The sequence below is a fragment of the Pagrus pagrus genome (genome assembly GCF_965226575.1).
Source record: "Pagrus pagrus genome assembly, chromosome: 15".
NCBI classification, from domain to species: domain Eukaryota; kingdom Metazoa; phylum Chordata; class Actinopteri; order Spariformes; family Sparidae; genus Pagrus; species Pagrus pagrus.
In genome coordinates, this window is record NC_140199.1 from 14,807,941 (window position 1) to 14,825,810 (window position 17,870).

Sequence of the window (17,870 nt, forward strand, 5' to 3'; positions counted from 1 at the left end):
CTGTCAGACAGAAGAACAGGGAACACGGACTGCTTGCAGGGTCAGTGGGAGCGGCTTCAAATCCTCCTTTGTGCTCTTGGGCCAGCGTCGGAGACAATGTGGATAATGAGGGAGGAATTTGGCGCGGGGTGCACACACACACACACACACACACACACACACACACACACACAGGGAAAGCACCTCGCCCCGGCCCCGGGGAGCCCAGTCAGCCAGCTGTCTCAGCTTCTGTCTCCCTGGGGCAAGACACTTTATACACAGGATCCACCATCAGCGGACATGATTGATGTCAGTGGATACACTGCGTGAGCTGTTCGAGCTCCATCCTCTGATAAGAATAAGTGAAACTTCCAGGGCTGCGAGACATCAGGCCTCATTGTCTGTCGTTTTTGTGTCAGGAGTCATCAAGTGGCTGGTACTGAAGAGGCTTTTATTGGCACAGAATGGTGTTCATGAAAGCGGAAACTGTATTTATACCTCTCAATCAACACCTTTCATAGACGTTTCTTTTCAATCTGACACTGAAAGAACATAAAGACCTTTCTGAGGGGACTCAAACTCTCCTTTCCCTCTTCCTTTTTGGACCGTTTGTGAGATGTTTTAAGTTGAGCCATAAAGAAGTGAGCCGTTAATCATCTGCACGAGTCCAACATTGTGTTACTGTGTCAACCTGGTCACTTTCCAACTCATATTCTTTATTTATTGCCGTCATTTAAATGAATGTCAGGTTTACAAGTGTGTCCTTTGCTCGTAAAGTGCCCGATGCCTGCAGCAGCTTCTCATTGCAGCTGATCAAAGGAGAGCGATATGGATCTCGTTATATTAACATGGCACTGCAACGTACTATAAAAAAACATCTTTTCTCACTTTATTTTGGAGGAAACTTAAAAGAACGCCTCACCCAAAAGCATAAATGGCTCTACACAGCTTGTCTGACTTACAAATCCAAACAAGTCTATCCCAAATCGATTTGAAAAAGATGCTATTTCCCAAACGTTTAAGCCAAAGTCGTTACTGTAGCTGCTAAGCTAACAGTGTTAGCATTTACACCATCTGAAGTTGGTAAGCGTGTCAATAACATCTTTTGGATGTCAGGGCTTCTGGAGACTTGGACTAGCCAGTTATTTTTTTTAAAATTAAAAATTAAAAATTAAATTTAAAATTATTTTAAAACAAGTCCCCATCTACTTCAGTTGTTTAGGAGAATTCTGCAACGCCGTTTGGCCGCGAAGCTCCAGAAATGTTTTGTTGACTACGAAAAACTCACCCGACTTTCCATCGGCAGGTTAGCAGACAACGATTGAATTTTCATTTTTGGGTGAACGGTTCCTTTAATAGAAAGAACAATATATATTTTTTCATACTTTTTTTCCAGCATTCTATGAAAAACCCTTCCAGGAAAGGAAAAACAGACTTCTCATAAAACAGTTTTATGAGTATACCGGTGATTCAGAAGTGATTCACGGTTTAGATCGGTTTCAGTTTGTGTACAGGCTGCAGAAAATGGATACAAACAGCTCCTCTGCAGCTGTTCTTGAGTAAATGAAGAGAATAAAACAAACAGCAACACTTTTCATCAGGCTGTGTAAATGTTTGTGTCTGAGAAATCATGCTGCATACAGCACATTGCAGCACACACTACTGCACATCCCAAGCTGGGGGCCGGGGGACCTTGGGGGACCCTTGGAGGTGACACAGTGGAGAAACTAACTGATTTGATAACTGATTGCTATTTCTTCGTGTGATTACTGTTTGGATCAGATGATTTACTCTACTTTTTCTCTAAATATTAACAAGTTTGTGAAAGGAATAAAAGAAAACAGTCTTCGCTGTTGTGGTTTATTGATATGACATGTTATGAAATGGGTATCTGTGGCCTCATGGATCTGTTTGGGATATGAAAAGTTGAGAAGCCCTCGCTGGAGTCTGTCGGGACCCGGCGGGGAGGGACTTTCTGGACACTGCGCAACAAGTCCTGGAGCGCACGAAGAACTGGATGATGGGAGTGAATGACAACACGGCGTGCGGCAGCTCTGACAGGAGACGGATTTTCAGTGAGTGATCAGGTACGACTGTTTCAGCTCAGCTCTAATATCTCATTTCTGCCGCCGCTTCGAGAGGATGTGTCGCAGGAAAGTTTATCCGGACTTTGAAAGCGCGCCGTTGGAAGTTTTCCCTGCACATGCCGCCGCGCAGAAAACAGTTTGGAGGACTTATTCTAAGAAGGAATGGCCAAGATCCAGCGCTTCACACCTCTGATGCTTTACATTTCCCTCAGGTTTTACTGCAAGTTTCCAGCTGCGGCAGGTGAGCAGATTTTGGACTACAGCTCGGTCACAGGCTGGACTTTAATGCAACGGAAGGCGATGTGAAATGGTCCCGACGTGTCACAGAAGCTGGAAGGACATAACCTGAGAGGAGCGTTTAGAAGAAATCCACCATGAGAGTGCTGAGTTTGCTGTGCGTAATAGTGGCGCTGTGGGAGTCGAGCCTGAGCAACAGAAACTGTCCGGACCTGATCGTTGACAGCTGTCACTGCTCGGCGGAGAGGTCCAAGGAGCTGAGCAGGCAGCACGTCCGAGTCAAAGTTGTGTGTGATGATGTGGACCTGATGGACACCCTGCAGCCCAGCTTCTTACCCAACAGAACCGTGTCCCTGTAAGTACGTTTCAGTGCCAACACCTCCTGTCCAAAGAGACACTAATTAGGGAGGCGTAATGTGTCCCAGGGAGCCAAATTCCTGAAACATTTTTCAGCTGACTGTTTGATCAGGAATTTAATAGTCAGAAGTCCAAAAGTTAATTTCTGTCTGAAATTGGGATTCTGTCAAGTGGCTGGATTTTGTCTGGGGGGCCTTGGAGCTCTGTGCAGGGCCCCTGGAGATCCTTAAATCCCAGCTAGAGGACCCGAACTCATGAGCATTAAGTGTTATAAATGGATTCCACAAGGTTAAACCGCCTTGACACAATAAATCAATAACCGCACCTTGAATCCTGCATAATATTACCCTTAAGAAACATGTGGATACCCATATATTAAAATATCACATCAAATGTACTCCCCTGTTACAGTTTATTAGAAGTACACCTGAGGGAAGAAGAGAAAAGAAAAAGATTATTTTAATTAGCTGTCAATGATTAAATCTGGTCCCCATATGCTTCTGTGTCATTATACATCATTGCAAAATGTTCTTTTGTTAATACAGATACAGATTTAATATGATTCAGTCCCTGTCTGTTAGTCCTGACAATTAGTCATTTAATCAGTTAGATGTTTGACAGAAAATGACTTTACTCTGATGATTTATTCACAGTTTAAATGATTTAATGAATCAAAGATTTCAAGTCAACGCCATATCTGCTCGTCTGTGCTGTACATGGAATATGTTTGAGTTCTGGACTATCGGTCAGTCAAAATAAGACATCTGAAGACGTCACCTCGGGCTTTCAGACTAAACAAGTAATGAAAAAAAGTAAACAACTAGTAGTGCACACAAGTACACACAAATAGCATCAGAAACAATCCTCATATCCTGAAAAAATTTTCCAGATGTTGAAATCCCTCCAATTGGATGAGATGTTGAAGTTTTCATGTCCTGTTGTAGTTTATATGGAAACAAATTGGAAGAGTGAACCAGTTCTGGATCTGCTCAGCAGTTTTATATTTGAGAAGAGACGGAGAAAGAGGAGGCGGCTTTAGCAGAAGACATTCATAAACTTAAAATGATGTGGATTTCTTCTCTCACGAGAATGACGACCAAGTTTTAGTTCACATCTTCCACCTATGTTTCAGCTAGGGATGGTGATAAAAACAGCTGATCGTGGTGAACTTCCATTATCGAGAAAAAGTGGCAAAGTGATGCCAGCATGTTTCTGTGCCGGAGGAGTTACAAGGATATTTTAAGTTTTCATATCATCCCATGCCTAGTTGCAGCCATACAAGCTCTTTTTACTGAATGACTGATTGAAATAACAGCAAAAAAACTGATAGCTGAGGGCTGCAACTTACAATCATTCTCATTTTTGATTAATCTGACAATTATTTGTTGATTAATCGATTAGTTGTTTGTTCAATAAAATGCCAGAAAATTGTCGAAACTGTTGATCAGTGTTCCCCAAAGCCCAAGATGGCGTCCTTAAACATCTTGTTTTGTCCACAATTCAAAGATATTCAGTCTGCCATCATAATTGAGTAAAAAGAGCATCAAATATTCAAATTTAAGGTGCTGGAATGAAAAATAAAAAGATTTTTTTAAATAAAACATTACCCAAATCAATTATCAAATTAGTTGGCAATTAATTTGAACCTGCTCGCCCTGACCTGTCCCGTCCAGAGCTCCTGTGCTCACAGACTAGACACCAACACTCACCTAGTGCCCTGAGCTCCCAGTCCAGACCACTAGATGGACGACTAACCGAGCTAACTAGCTAACAGCAGCTATTTATTGAGATCTTTTGAGAACTTATTGGCTAAATCTTACATATTGCACCTTTATAAGTTGGCAACAAACCGATCGATCGTTGCAGCTCCAGCTCAGTGTGCTGTTGGATGCTTAGTAGTCACCATAACCCACCGTCCCTGTGTGAGCCACACTGGAGCCTCTCCTGTCTTGCGTTGTTACACTTACACACCACCTCCACATAAATCTTTACCTCTCACCGCGCTCTTTAGGGGCATCATTTGCATTGTATTCAAAGTTATTCAAACATAAATTTTGCACCTTGACGGGGGGAGAAACCTCCCTTAGTATTCATCTGTGCCTCTCTTGTAGATGAAATAGCACTTCAAACACTCGAGGCGTTGATAACTTTCCCCACACGTTCCCCCTCTGCTTCTCTGCAGGTGCACAGATTGACTGCCAGATTAATAGACTGTTTTATTCTTGGAAACTTGAGGCCTGCCTTGTGTGTGTAAAAGCAAATACTAAATGTAAAGGCCCTTGACAAGTTACAGCCGACCACTCATTCTGAACTAAGAGCGCCGTTGATTAATGGTAGCACTTTGCTTACTGCAATTTATTTGGAGTGGTGTTTGCTTCCGTGTAGGCACGGGTGCTTTTGTTCCCTAATGCGCAGAACGGTTAAAGGCTTTGTTTTCTTTTCGACATTCATCAAAGTGGGGCTGTTTCGCTGCTCACAGGTGCTAACAAAGTTTGATTTTTAAAGTGGTCTACAAAGATAAATAGCAGTAAGGCCCTTCCTTTAAAATATACAGTATTAAACTGCAGCTGGGAGCATCTCTGTAGAAGAATGACACCTTTTCCTCAGAAAGTGAGGTTGTGTGTGTATGCTTTGTTATCCTAAGACCAGTAAAAATAAGCCCATTCCTCACTCAGTCCCATTCCTTGGTAGACTAAATCTGAGCTCTCGCCGGCCAGGAAGCAGTTTTCCTGCGTTAGGAAATGTGACCTTTGTCAGGCTGAAGTGGCCTCCCTGCTCGCTCTTTTGTTTAGATGTGCTGTGCAAATAAACAGATATATCAAGGGAAGTATGCACATACCGATCTCTCCCTGTAGACCGCCCTACAAATCTCCTGAATGTCTCCCCGCGTGCTCTCTCCATTTTCTCCTGAACTCACCACCTACGTAGACTGCGAGCTCCTTGTGGAGCAGTTTCCTCAATGACAACTCAAGCGCAGTGTGTCAAGTTCAAGTACACTCACCCAGATCCAAATGCCACTTCTAATTACAGCCGCAGATTGGGCTTTTGTTGTTTTTCTTTCCGCCCTTTATTACTGTATCTATAAAATGTTTATGAGGAACGAACCCTGCGATAATGCAGCGCCTTGCAAATGCCAGGGAAAACAACTTAACAAGCGAATGAGAGAACATTAGCATAAGTAAGAGAGATGAAAATGAACTGTGTGTGAGAACTCTCTGTGCAGCACAACGTCCTCCATTAACACCTCCGCCTGTTCTCCTTATCGTCCGTGAGGGGGAAGAGGGAGTTGAGGAGTTCTGAGCCGGACCTGACAGCTCTGTTGACCTTGGGACCTATCTGGTGTAATGGTTTCAACGCTGCCTCTCTGCAGAGAGTAGCAGCTGAAATTGTAGCCGACACCTGTCTGAGGCAGTGCCTCTAACAGGAGGACTGGTCCAGGGGAGAGGAGGCACAGATTGTGGAAGAGACAAGGGGATGGAGTGGAGATAGACAGGAGGAGGCTGTGAAAGAGCTTTTAGAGGAAAAGAGGGAGTGACAGAGAGGATGCTGGGAAAATGAGCATAGGAAGTGCTTAGTAAAACGTCACTTTACAGCACAGACCGAGGCTGATTGAGATGATGTGACAGACTGTTTGGGCGGGGAGGCGCTTGTCGCACAGTAACATCTGATTGGAGCTCAGCGTCTGAGTCTCTGCACCGCTGGAAACTGCATGCAAGGAGATACACACTGTGCACTTACATAACTGGAAACTCCTAAAGTTATTGGAGTTCCTGTAAAGTACTACAACTGCTGCTCCTCCTACTGAGCTGTTGTGTTGCAAGCAGGCTGTGGTTGCATCATTTGCATGCTATTCTACTACTGATCTCATCTGCTGAGTGTAGCCAGTCCAGTCTGTGAGGTTTGGATTGATTTTTACTTTTATTGCCAAAATCCAAAAACCCACAATCATGGGAAAAAGATGATTTGTCCCCCTAAATATGTAAACATAAACGTAATATTGATTTTAACTGAAATAGCAAGCTTTTAAATTAAAAAAAAAAAATAACCCACAGGCGCAACGAGTCGCAAAGGTTTTTTTTTATTTTCTCAGTAGATAACACGGTTACATAACGAGTCATTTTTTAATGGCAGTAACCTTGTAATGTAATAAGTTACTTTTAAAAGTAATGTGTCAGCTTTATAGTTTTTGGTGGAACCATGTAAGATTTTAAAGGTGCACTATATGAGTAAACTGAATAAACAAACTGTCTTCAAAGGAAAACACAATATTCATACTGTTTTACTGTGTTCATATTTGCAGGACATCTGCATTGTTTTTAGCTTCAAAAAATGTTTTGGGGACGTTCTTCCCCTTGAGGAAGGCTTACTGTATTTACATGTAAACAGATCAAATAACTGTTGTTGTATTATTACCTCATTAACATAGCAAATATTAACTTTCTGAGCTGGATTTTTTTCCTTCCTGAAACTACGTAGTCCACCTTTAATCCATTAATTTTTTCCCCCAAGAACTGCAATTAGCTAGGCTAGTTAGGTAGTTAGGTTATGTCACTGGAAGAGACATAATGTTACTTAAGTGTGAGTTGCAGCATATGAGTGCGACAGGCAAGCGGCTAAATCAACCTTTAAGGAAGTGACAGCTACATTCAGGCAGCTGTGGATCCATCTGTTCAGTCAGGAGCTACAACGTGTGATTCTGAAGATGGAAGCAATTTGTTGAGAAAAAAAAAAAAAATGTTAGTTGATTTGTTCATTGTTCAGATTTTTGTGATTAAAATTGAAATATGTCTTTCATAGCTTCCATCCTTATTTTTGGCATCATAGTTTTTCGTGGACAAAATTTACCATGACATACAGCAGTGAACAAAAAAATTGCACTGACACAGGTTGTGATAGTTACAGCTTGTTGTCAGGATTTATAAAAATAAGTTCATTTATTCATTCAAAAACGAGGTTTTCCTCAGTCGCAATGATGTCGAGATACAGAAAAACGTATAATGTGTTGAGATCATCATCTTGAATTGTCCACGTGTAGCTACAGCAGTCCTAAATGTGTATATTATACCTTTTATTTTCATTTGAATCAGCATTCAGGAGAAATCCAGTGCCCCTGATTGGCTGCTGAGAGTGATCCTCCTCTGGATTTGTGCATGTTCTCTAGTGAAACCGTGCTAAGCTCCTCCAAAGCCTGGATGTCTCCTGTTCGAAGGAGAGAAAACGAGGGCTCTCGGTCTGGGCCCGACCTAAATCTGGAGGTGTTTGGCATAAAGTAGCCCTGCTCTGTGGGCCCTCATCATCTTCATCATCCTTTCGGAGACAGACAGGAGGGGCTGTTTGTGGTGTCTAGAGGGAAATGATCAGGACGGGGCTGTAGCTGACTCCAAACCACTACAAGAACGTGTCAGTCATCATGGCAGTGCAGAGAGGGACTTAGGAGTAACCACAGGAAGTCTGGCTGTAATATAGAGTTTTACATAATGTGCTGCTGCACTGTAAGCAGACAGTTTGTGATCATCTGTAGCTTGATCAAAGGAGTCAGAGGTCGGTATTGATCCGTGTGCATCTGAACAAACATGCTATGTCTTGTTTCTGTTCCTCAAATGGCTTTCTGCATACACCCTTATTATTTTGTATGGCTATAAATATCATTCTGGGTATTCTTCTCTCCCCTCCTCTCACATTCACTCCCTCTCTCTTATTTTCCCTCGCTGCTATTCCTCTGGGGCTTTTTTCTCCTCTGCCGAGGTGCTGTTTGTGCTCTACCCTCTTCAGAGTTCTGAGTACTTCGACATGAATATTTCATTGACGTGCGCGCATAGCCCGTTCATATTCTCCTGTGCATTACCTCGCTGACAAACCCTGTGAGTGCACACTGCATCGAGACATCCAGGGCGTAAAATGCCTTAAATGATATGTCACACATATACATACATTAGAGAGCTGGCTGTTAATCTCAAGAGACGTGACCGACATGACCCCTGATACAACACGTTGTATCTGACATCTCACGCTGCGAGGAGTCATGCCAATCTCTTTCTCTCTCCGGCCCTCCACTGGCTTCTCTCTTGCTTATCTCCAGCGATTTGGAAGATTTCTTTTTAAAAAAGAAGCAAAAGGTTCATCTTTAGATGAGCACGCTCTCCAATATCAGTCGTCTAAGCCCCAGAGGGCATAATACTTTTAGATCCCCAGCACTTTCCCCTCCGTGGCAGCTAAAGCCGAGAACATTTGGCCTTGTGTTATCTGTGCGTTGAAGACCGGTGAGGTCAGGGCCCGTCAGCAGTGTTACTGCATGTTAGAGACTGCCAGTCTTCTTAATAAGTAGCTATCGATTTTTTCTCTTTACTAGCAACAGGTTAGTGTTTTGTCAAGGTTTCCTCCAGGCTGCTGTGAATGTGTATTGATACATCACTCAGAGATGGTGCAGGTCCGCTGGCCATCAGATTGGCTGTGTGCAAAGCTCTGTAACTACCGTGCATGTGGCGGGCGCGGAAGAAACAGCTGATCAGTTTTGCTTTAGATAATAATGATTCACTGATCGAGAGTTCACGACCGCTGGGGGAGAGAGGAGTCTATAAATTGCGCCGTAGCCTTAAAAAACCAAGAATGTGTCGAAACCCAGACTTACCATCTAGAAATATAAGGTAAAGATAAATACAACGTCTGCCAAAGATACTTCTCCGTTTGCAGCCCCTGCCTCCTCCCACACCACTGAGTAAATACTGAAGTTACTTAAAGGGTCGTAAATTTGAGAGAGCAGAGGAGTCCAGCTTAGAAGCCTGTTGTCTTTTCCCCGTCGCCTGACTCATTGTAAAACAAGGTGATTAAAACTCTGATGTGTGCTGCTTCTGTTGCAGGGTGTGATCACAGTGGGAAGCATATTAGCTCTCCTGCCTGTCTCACGGGATCTTTGGCAGACCATTATCAGCACTGTGTGCTCGCGTGTGTGTGTGTGCATGCTGTGTTCAAATCAGGGGAGTTGCTGTGTATTGGCCCGGGTGTATATGTAGAAATCTTGACATGTGTCAGGTTATGTGATTGTCAAAATGCCACCTCACCTCGAGTCGATGATGTTCTGTCACATGATGGTCAGGTGAATAGTTTAAGACTCCAGGCAAGTACATGAAGACTGCCTTAGGGTTTTAAGTTGGCAAGAATGTTCCTCAACAGACAATATTTCATTTTCTAGTGCACGGCGTCTCTCCATAAAAACAAAAGACATTTGCTGAGTGCTGTGTGGGGAAGGCTGGGGCAGAGGACAGGGGCATAGCCACTTCAGTAGCCCAAAGCCGGCTAGTTCTGGAGGAGAGAATCGGATGCAGAGCAAGACATTTTGGAAGCATAATCGCCCGGACATCTGGAGCTTTTTAACGAAGGAAGGAGAGCAATGAGATTTCTGTACTGTAATATTGACTTGCGGATGGAGCTGGAGGGGAATTGTGTTTTACTTCATAACCAACATTACAGATGACAGAGGGACAGTAGAGAGAGAACCGGAGTCTCTGGTGAGTGCTGAGTCCAGTGAGAGTTGAGCTTGCTAGCTTGCAGCTAATGTAGCCTAGCCGTTTGGGGCGAATAATGCTAGTAACACTGTTGACTGTTGACCTCACAAATGTAATGGTTTAAAGTTTTATCCACCTTAAATTTAGTCTTGTTCGCCACCTTTTGACCTGCTACCAGGTGAAATGCACCATTATCCAGCATTGTAGGAAACATTTGGGATAATGTAAGATCATAACTCAACAAAATATAGAACAAACTTAGTCATTTAATTCAGAATTCTTACATACTATATCTTTAAATGTGCATCACTTAGCATTTTAAACATCTCCTCGACATCTCTTGGTCTTTGATACAGTCGACTAATGATTCATGGTATAGCTCATTGGGAGCCTCTTTCTTTTTTCAGTTATTGCTTGTGACTGAAAAAAATCTGGGGTTAGTGTCCGATAGTTTTTTAATGAATCTGAATCTATTTTTGAATCCCTTACCAAATCCATTAAGGCTTAGCTTACTACACTCAGAGATTCATACGAGATCTGAAATCACCTTCTGTTGGCCGAGAGAGTGGATGAGTGGCATGAGATATGAAATGTTGATTTTAATGAATCAGACACATCAAAATAACATGTGAGTCCTGCTTACTATCAACGATTAAGTTGAAGAATATTGAATATTACAGATATGCGTCAAAGTAAACAGGAAGATTTTGACACACAGCCCCCTTTGGTTTGTACAGAGGTGGTACAGAGTGGAACTTCTTTCTCCTTTTGGATCTGTGGTCGAGTACAGACACCAGTTTTATTATGGCATTTTGTCAAGCTGCTGACAGCTGATATAATCTGCTACTTGTGATGATTGCAGTTTCAACTGGTGAAAGCAAGAGTCAGTGCTGTCTTTCAACATTATGTTAGAGCCAACACATGGAATAGATAGATGTGAATGTCAAATTTTTACAGATTTAATGTTTGGCGTCACATCAAGCTCATCGTGGCAGGGAGCGGGGTGAATTGGCTCGTAGGCTTTGCTACATGTTTTCCAACACGGCTCCTGGCTAATAAAAAAGACTTTAAGAGATAAAATGTTCAATAAAGGATTAATTAGCGTGAGAACTTAGCGATTCCGTGTGTTTTGAAAGTGAGATCTAAAATGAAACCAGCTGTTGGACCCCACCATTATGCAGGACTACATTTCCCACTTGCTTCATGTCAAAAAAAGGAAGTTGCAGCTTGTTTTTGATATCAAAACCAGGTCCTTTCAAGCCACAAAGACATATAGCAGTGGCTCTAATAGTAAAAATAAAGTGACAGTACCCTGAAACAAGCCAAATAACTGAAAAATGTTACCTGATACAAGTAAATTCTTGAAAAAAAAGGTGAAGACATCTCACTCCTTTGGCAAATTGTTGCATTTGTAAAACTTAAACTGACTGTTTCCTCACATTGTAGACATTGTGGCAGATGTCATGTGAAGCTCTGTTCATATGTACATCTGTAGGCAACCCCCGGAGCAATGTCTGGTTCCTGTCCAAGGTCAACGTTAGTAGATATGAAATGTTATTTTGGTTAGCTGTGTCCAGTAACTTGATCTTCTAAAATAACACAGGGTTTGGCTGTTTGAAGAAAAGTGGCCAGAAACCTTGAGGCCAGCGGATCCGAATGTTTGTAATAGTTCACATTGTGATCTTTACTCCACTTGGTACCTCAGGATTGGTGTGTTGGATGGCCTCCGTTGAGGCTATTTTTGATTCTGTTCTCCTGTAATAATATAGTTAGAGGTCTCTGGTGCATGGCAGTGATGACTTTTTAGTTGGATTTACAGAAATATCCCAGCTGCGGCGTGGAGGGAGAAAGGAAGCCAGATTTAAGAGAAGAATTGACACGAATATCACTTGCCTTGTTTAATCGCTCCCTGTGTTATGTAATTAAGAGCAGCTAGAGATTTATTTTTTATCATCAATAAATATTGTGTTACAGAGTCTCTAAATCTTCAAATTACTTGTTTTGTGAGACAAGCTGCCCATATTTTTTAGTTTTTTAGTTTACTATCGAATAAAAAGAATAATTGTAACCCCACATTTTATTTCCCAGGGTGGCGAAGTCATGACCCACCCTACTATTCTTCTGATTGGCTAGTACTTGTTGCCTTGGTTGGTTAGGTTCAAAACCCTTTGAGAGTCGAGTCATGTCTGTTCACTCCAATGGACCATTTTTTTTAGAGTTTCAGCAGAAGAGCATTTTTGACTACTTTTACTAGTTGTTACTGGTTGTACTGTAAATTGTTTGCTGTAAATACTTACAGCCTGAATTTCCTTCAGGATTAATAAAGTTCTATCTTATCTTATCTTTTCTTATCTAATTACTAAAAATCTCTGTTCTAAGTCTATATATTCACTAGTTCAAAGTGCCCGCCAAAATCCTCCGGGGACTATCTGAGGTGTATGTAAATCACGGGACAATCAGCATTTTGAACTTTCATTGTCGCGACTCTTTCTACTCAAGGGCTCTGGTGGGTTTAGGCAGGAGGAATAAGATTGGTTAGGGTTAGGGTTAGAATATCAGGCAAAACCAATCAGAGGAAGTGCAGGGTGGGTCTAGCCTTTGCCATCCTGGTAATAAAGTATTGCGAAGGAGCGAATCCTCACATTTAAGAAGCTGGAACGACCAAATGTTTGGAACCTTTTACTTGAAAGGCAAATTAAATGATAAACAACTGTCAACAACAGTGTTGTTTATTTTCTTTCTACTGACGAATCAGTTATTCCACTAGTTGTTCCGGCTGTAGTGACATCTGTTTAACATTTAAAACAATAATGAATTATTACATTTCTTGGAAAGAGTCTTCACATTCATTAAAAGTGGATTATGTAGTTTTGCTAAAAAAATTCAGAAATTCATATAAAATTGATAAGCTAATAACAAAAACTGAGAAATAATTATATTTTCCATAACTGAACAAACAAGCTGTTCTCAGAGGACGATAAGGTCCCCAGAACACTGTTTGAAGCTAGAAAGCTGGCAGGGTCTGCTAAATATAAACAAAGTAAAACAGTATGAAATTGTGTTGTCCTTTGAGGACAGTTTGTTTGTTCAGGCATGAAAATGAAGACAGTTGATTGTTTAGTTTGTTTATGCATGAAAAAAATCAATTAAGATTGTTCTCTTCTGATTAAAATTTGTTTGCAAAAGCGACACAGTGCACCTTTAAAGTCTAAAAAGACATTTGAATATATTGATTTACTTAAATGGGAGGTTAAGATTATTAGTTATAAACTATCCAACTACCTAAACTTTGCAACCTTATAATTTTGAGTGCAGAAAAAGTCAAATTTACACAAAAACTGCTCTAGGCCATATTAAAGAATGGTGAAAGTGCAACATTTACAACATAAGATCTTGGGGTCAAACATTTAGTAGGAACGCTCTCTAAGTCTGGCTGTAGCTGGCACTGGAACACAGTAGGCAATGACATACACCATTTGCTGCGGCCCACAGAGACAATACTGAATCTGTGCACTCCTCCCTCATTGAAAGCAGCTTATCCGCAAAGAACATAATTGATAATGTAAATAGAGAGTTGGACGGACGCTCCAGAAGTTTGTCATGGGCTGTTTACATAATGTTCAATTCTGTTTTTCCTGTGATTTCCTGGACACTACGCAGAAGCCAGAGATAGGCATGCAGAGGTCGGCGAGCAGACGCACACACACAAACACACAGACATACTTGCAGCAAAGCACAGCACAGGACACGCTTGAGTTTGCACAAACAGAGGCTGCCTGTCCCTGAGTGGGACGTCCGTCCGCACGGGGAGGTGTAGCGGTCTGGGGAACAGAAGGGAGATGTGGGACAAAACACAGTGACAGTGTTGGTATCCCATGATCTCAGTGTTGACTACCTTCACTTCACCACTTCATCCATATGTGGCTTTGAAAAAAGAGCTGCTGCAGCTCTTCAGAACTTGAGGTGATAGCTGTCATGGAATAAGGCCCTGGAAATAAAAGAAAAACACAGCGGGCCTCTAAAACTCAAACTATTATGAGAGCTTTGGTTATATTTCAATAAATCTGTGTGTGAAATACTGTGAAATTGACCCGTTCAATCTTCCAAATAGTTTCTCACCGTGTCCAGTTGACTCCATGCTGACTTATATCTGCTTCAATTTACTGCTCTCTGAGAGCTTTGTGTCAGAATGAATCCAAACTGACAGAAGCCCAGCAGGATATTGATGTCTGGATCAACAACAATAAAAATCCATATGAATAGTTGTGTACACACTTTTGCCTCCCTTAATGGCTGCCTGTAAATCTTATGGTCTATTCCCACACAGCTTAGGTATTCACATTGATTTGTGGGAAAATAGAGTTATTTTGCGAGCTCCCGAATATTTGATTTCTGTTTGCTAAACCCCGCCCCCTACAGAGAGGTTGTCCAATAGCGACTGCAGCTAGCCACGGCGGTCCTGTCAAGCTGAATTGTGTACACTGGGCTGTAATAATAGCATTCATGGGTATCTAATGAGTTGACTTTGTTTGGGTTGTCTTTATTAAGTAACGTGGGGACAGAATGGATTAAAGAGTGTTTGTGTTTGCAAACATTAGCATGTCTGGATGACTAGCTTACTAGGCTGACTTGCAGTAGTAACCTAGCATTATTTACAAATGCAAGCAGTATGTTATTAGCTTATTATTGCTAGTATGTGGTTTTGCTTCAGATCCATGTCTTCTATATGAATCAACTGGCAGGTGTGTTGAATTTTTCAAGTCAGCTAAAGATGGATTTTTTTAACATACTCATGGCATTTTGGCTTTAGCATTACCTTACGTTAGCTAAAGCTGAAATATCCTGGCTACAATTGTCATTTCTGCTGATATGATCCCCAGCAACCTGCTTGGAATGAAGGAATGACTGCAGTTTTTAAGTGGTATATCTGCCTGTGTTGGCAGCTTAAAGGGTGCAGAAACAGTAACTAGGCCAAGCTCTTGTTTAGGCGGCTGCAGATCTTGTCCTGCCAGTAGTTCCTTGTAACTATGTTTAATTCTGAAATAGTTGAGACGTGATATTCCCAGACCCCAAATGTAAATACAATGTTGGATGTTGACATGAATTTGCTGACACACGTTTGTGTCCATCCTGGCCTTTGGCTGAGAGGGGACTTCCTATCTTCTATCCTGCTTTTCCTGCTAAGACAACTGTTATCACTCTGGGGAGAGAAGGGTACTTTCCCCAAAGAATATGCGTAAGCAAGCTTGTTGGACTGAGTAACAAAATAAACTGGCACGAATGAAAAATGAACGCTTTGTTTACAAATGTTTCAGAGTATTTCTTATTGTCTCTTGTTGTCATACTTTCTTTCTCTCATACTTGTGACCAAGCATTTAGTTCTGCTGTAGTTTAAGTCTGTTTGTGCAGGGTGTGAGTCTTCACCGTGACATTTTCAGTGTACACACTTCCCCTCTGTTCCCCCAGCAGTTTGGCCAGCAATTTGCCTGTTCAGCACAATGCATTGTGGGATCCCACTGCTTAATCCTGGGGTTAAAATTGAGTATACGTTTCCTGCAGCCATAACGAGCACGCTGTCGTCACAGGAGAGACCGGTGACACATCCCAATTACACATCTCCACCCAGAACCTTGTTAAAAGAAGATGGGAGGGTGGTGGAGAGGAGGGCGAGGGAGGGATCTGACCTTGTGGAGGAGTGTGTGTGTCTGTGTGTGTGTGTGTGTGTGTGTGTGTGTGTGTGTGTGTGTGGTCACATGCTGACAGGAGATACGCAGCATCACACATGCAAAGAAGGGCTCTTGCCAGAAGATCACATGCGCAAATCCAGAGCGTCACAGACACAGAGCAGCCCTGCAGTGGATGATTTAAGAGCTGGCTGGAGCAATCGATATTTTAGCAGATATGTAATCCAGAAACGCCGTCCAAGGTGTATTTAAACTGATGCGAATCTGGGCTGTAGAATAAGCGCAATATAAATCATTAGTAGCTTGCCCTGTTGTACTGAAGCTTACAACTCTATGAAATGATGTGTGTGTGAAAGTGTATGAGCGTATGAGGAAGAGAGGAAAAGCAAGATTTAAGAAGATCTAAGCAACTAAGCAAAGACCGACAGATATTGGACTGTAGCTACCAGGAGTTCTGGTGAAATCTGTGAAATTACAAATATTGTAATACACGTTCAAAATGGATGCTACTGTTCCTCCTGCTGCTCCTACCAATGCTCCTTCCAACTGTCTGACATGAAAAAGATGAACTATCTTCATAATATATTAGAGAGAGAAATAGGGGCTGTTTTTTAGTCAAAATGTGGTGACAGGTGTGAGGCTGCGTAATTCTCACACATTTGTATGTAAACAATGGATCAGTTAACTCGGAGTAATGTGAAAGGGGTTGCCTGTAGTGACAAACCCCCCGATAATTATAGCCTTTCTGGCTCTGCCAGGTCCCCTCAGTCTATAAAGCATTAGTGCCTTTTTACTAGAGGTTGTGTTTTCACTTGTGTCCGTTTGTTGGTTGGTTGGTTTTTCGGCACGATTACATGAAAGCTATCGCATGGATTTCCGCCAAACTTGCACGGAGGACGAGTCTCAGCCCAGAATAGAGCCCATGAGCTTTTGGTGCGGATCGAGATAAAGGGATGGATCCAGGAATATTTTCTCTCTTTCTTTAACAATCAGAGAGCAAGTTTTGACAATTTTGTTCATTTCTCAGGGATCAATCATGGATCTTGATAAAAAAATAAATAAAAATCAGGCATATTTAGGTGGCTGGTATCCATGAGTGATTAGGATCCTAGATCTGGTAAGCTAAAATTATGGTTGAGCAGCTATGGGTGGTTTAACATTTATAGTGATACAGAGCTGTCGTTTGATATTAGATTTGGTTTCACTGAATTAAAGGAGACTTTCCTCAACTCTCCTTTTTAGTTCTGTTTTTAGGCACTTTGTGGTTATGTGGTCGCTCCGAGCGTTAGACCATATGGTTATTCTGAACAGCACCAAAAGCAGTCCTAGCTTAATGCACTGTGGCAACTGTGGACTGATGGGTGAAGGAGCTGAAACAATCCAACAAACAGGAGCAGAGGAATGAACACTGTGTGTATAATGGCAGCTAACTGCTAGCTAGTAGCCTGCTTTTCTAAAATGTAGGCATCTTATATCATTACAGACAAGCTCTTGCACAAGAGGCCCTACATTTTGTATTATAATGCATATTGATTTTATCTATTCTCTCGCCGTCAACCTGTTCATTCAATCATAAAGAAAGCTCACGCTCTACTACTTTGAACAGCCACACTCTCATTTTAGCGTAGAGCGGCAGATTGGATTTAGGAACGTACCCTCAGTCTCCACCAAGCATTCGCCTGCTAAATGCTCCAATAGGTTGATCAGTTAGTAGCTAACGGCCAAGTACAGTGGGTTTGTATAGCTTTTTGCTGTAAAGAACTGCCTGCTGTGCCGATAAAAGTGTTTTGGTAACAAAAAACAGTAAAGTTGCTGATTGTAAAAGTAAGAAATGTGTAGAGAGGCACTAAAACGCTTCATAAACTGATGGGAACCGCAGAATCAGATGGGCTATAATTCTCTGTGGGTTTGTCTCTACAAGCGTTCCTTTTTCACATTACTCAGAGTTAGCTGATCCATTGTTTCCATACAAAATAAGTGAGAATAAAGCGAGCTCACAACTGTCGTCACATTTTGACTGAAAC

General features: G+C 41.9%; 1 protein-coding gene across 1 annotated transcript in view; it reads left to right on the plus strand.

Moving 5' to 3' along the window:
* Positions 1 to 2,022: 2,022 nt before the first annotated feature.
* adgra1b (adhesion G protein-coupled receptor A1b) overlaps positions 2,023 to 17,870 on the plus strand; it is a 173,498-nt gene continuing 157,650 nt past the window's right edge. Inside the window, exon 1 of the mRNA XM_084376205.1 lies at positions 2,023 to 2,658. Within this exon, the coding sequence (XP_084232331.1) occupies positions 2,441 to 2,658 (218 nt within the window). The 5' untranslated portion in view covers positions 2,023 to 2,440. The remainder of the gene's footprint in view (positions 2,659 to 17,870) is intronic.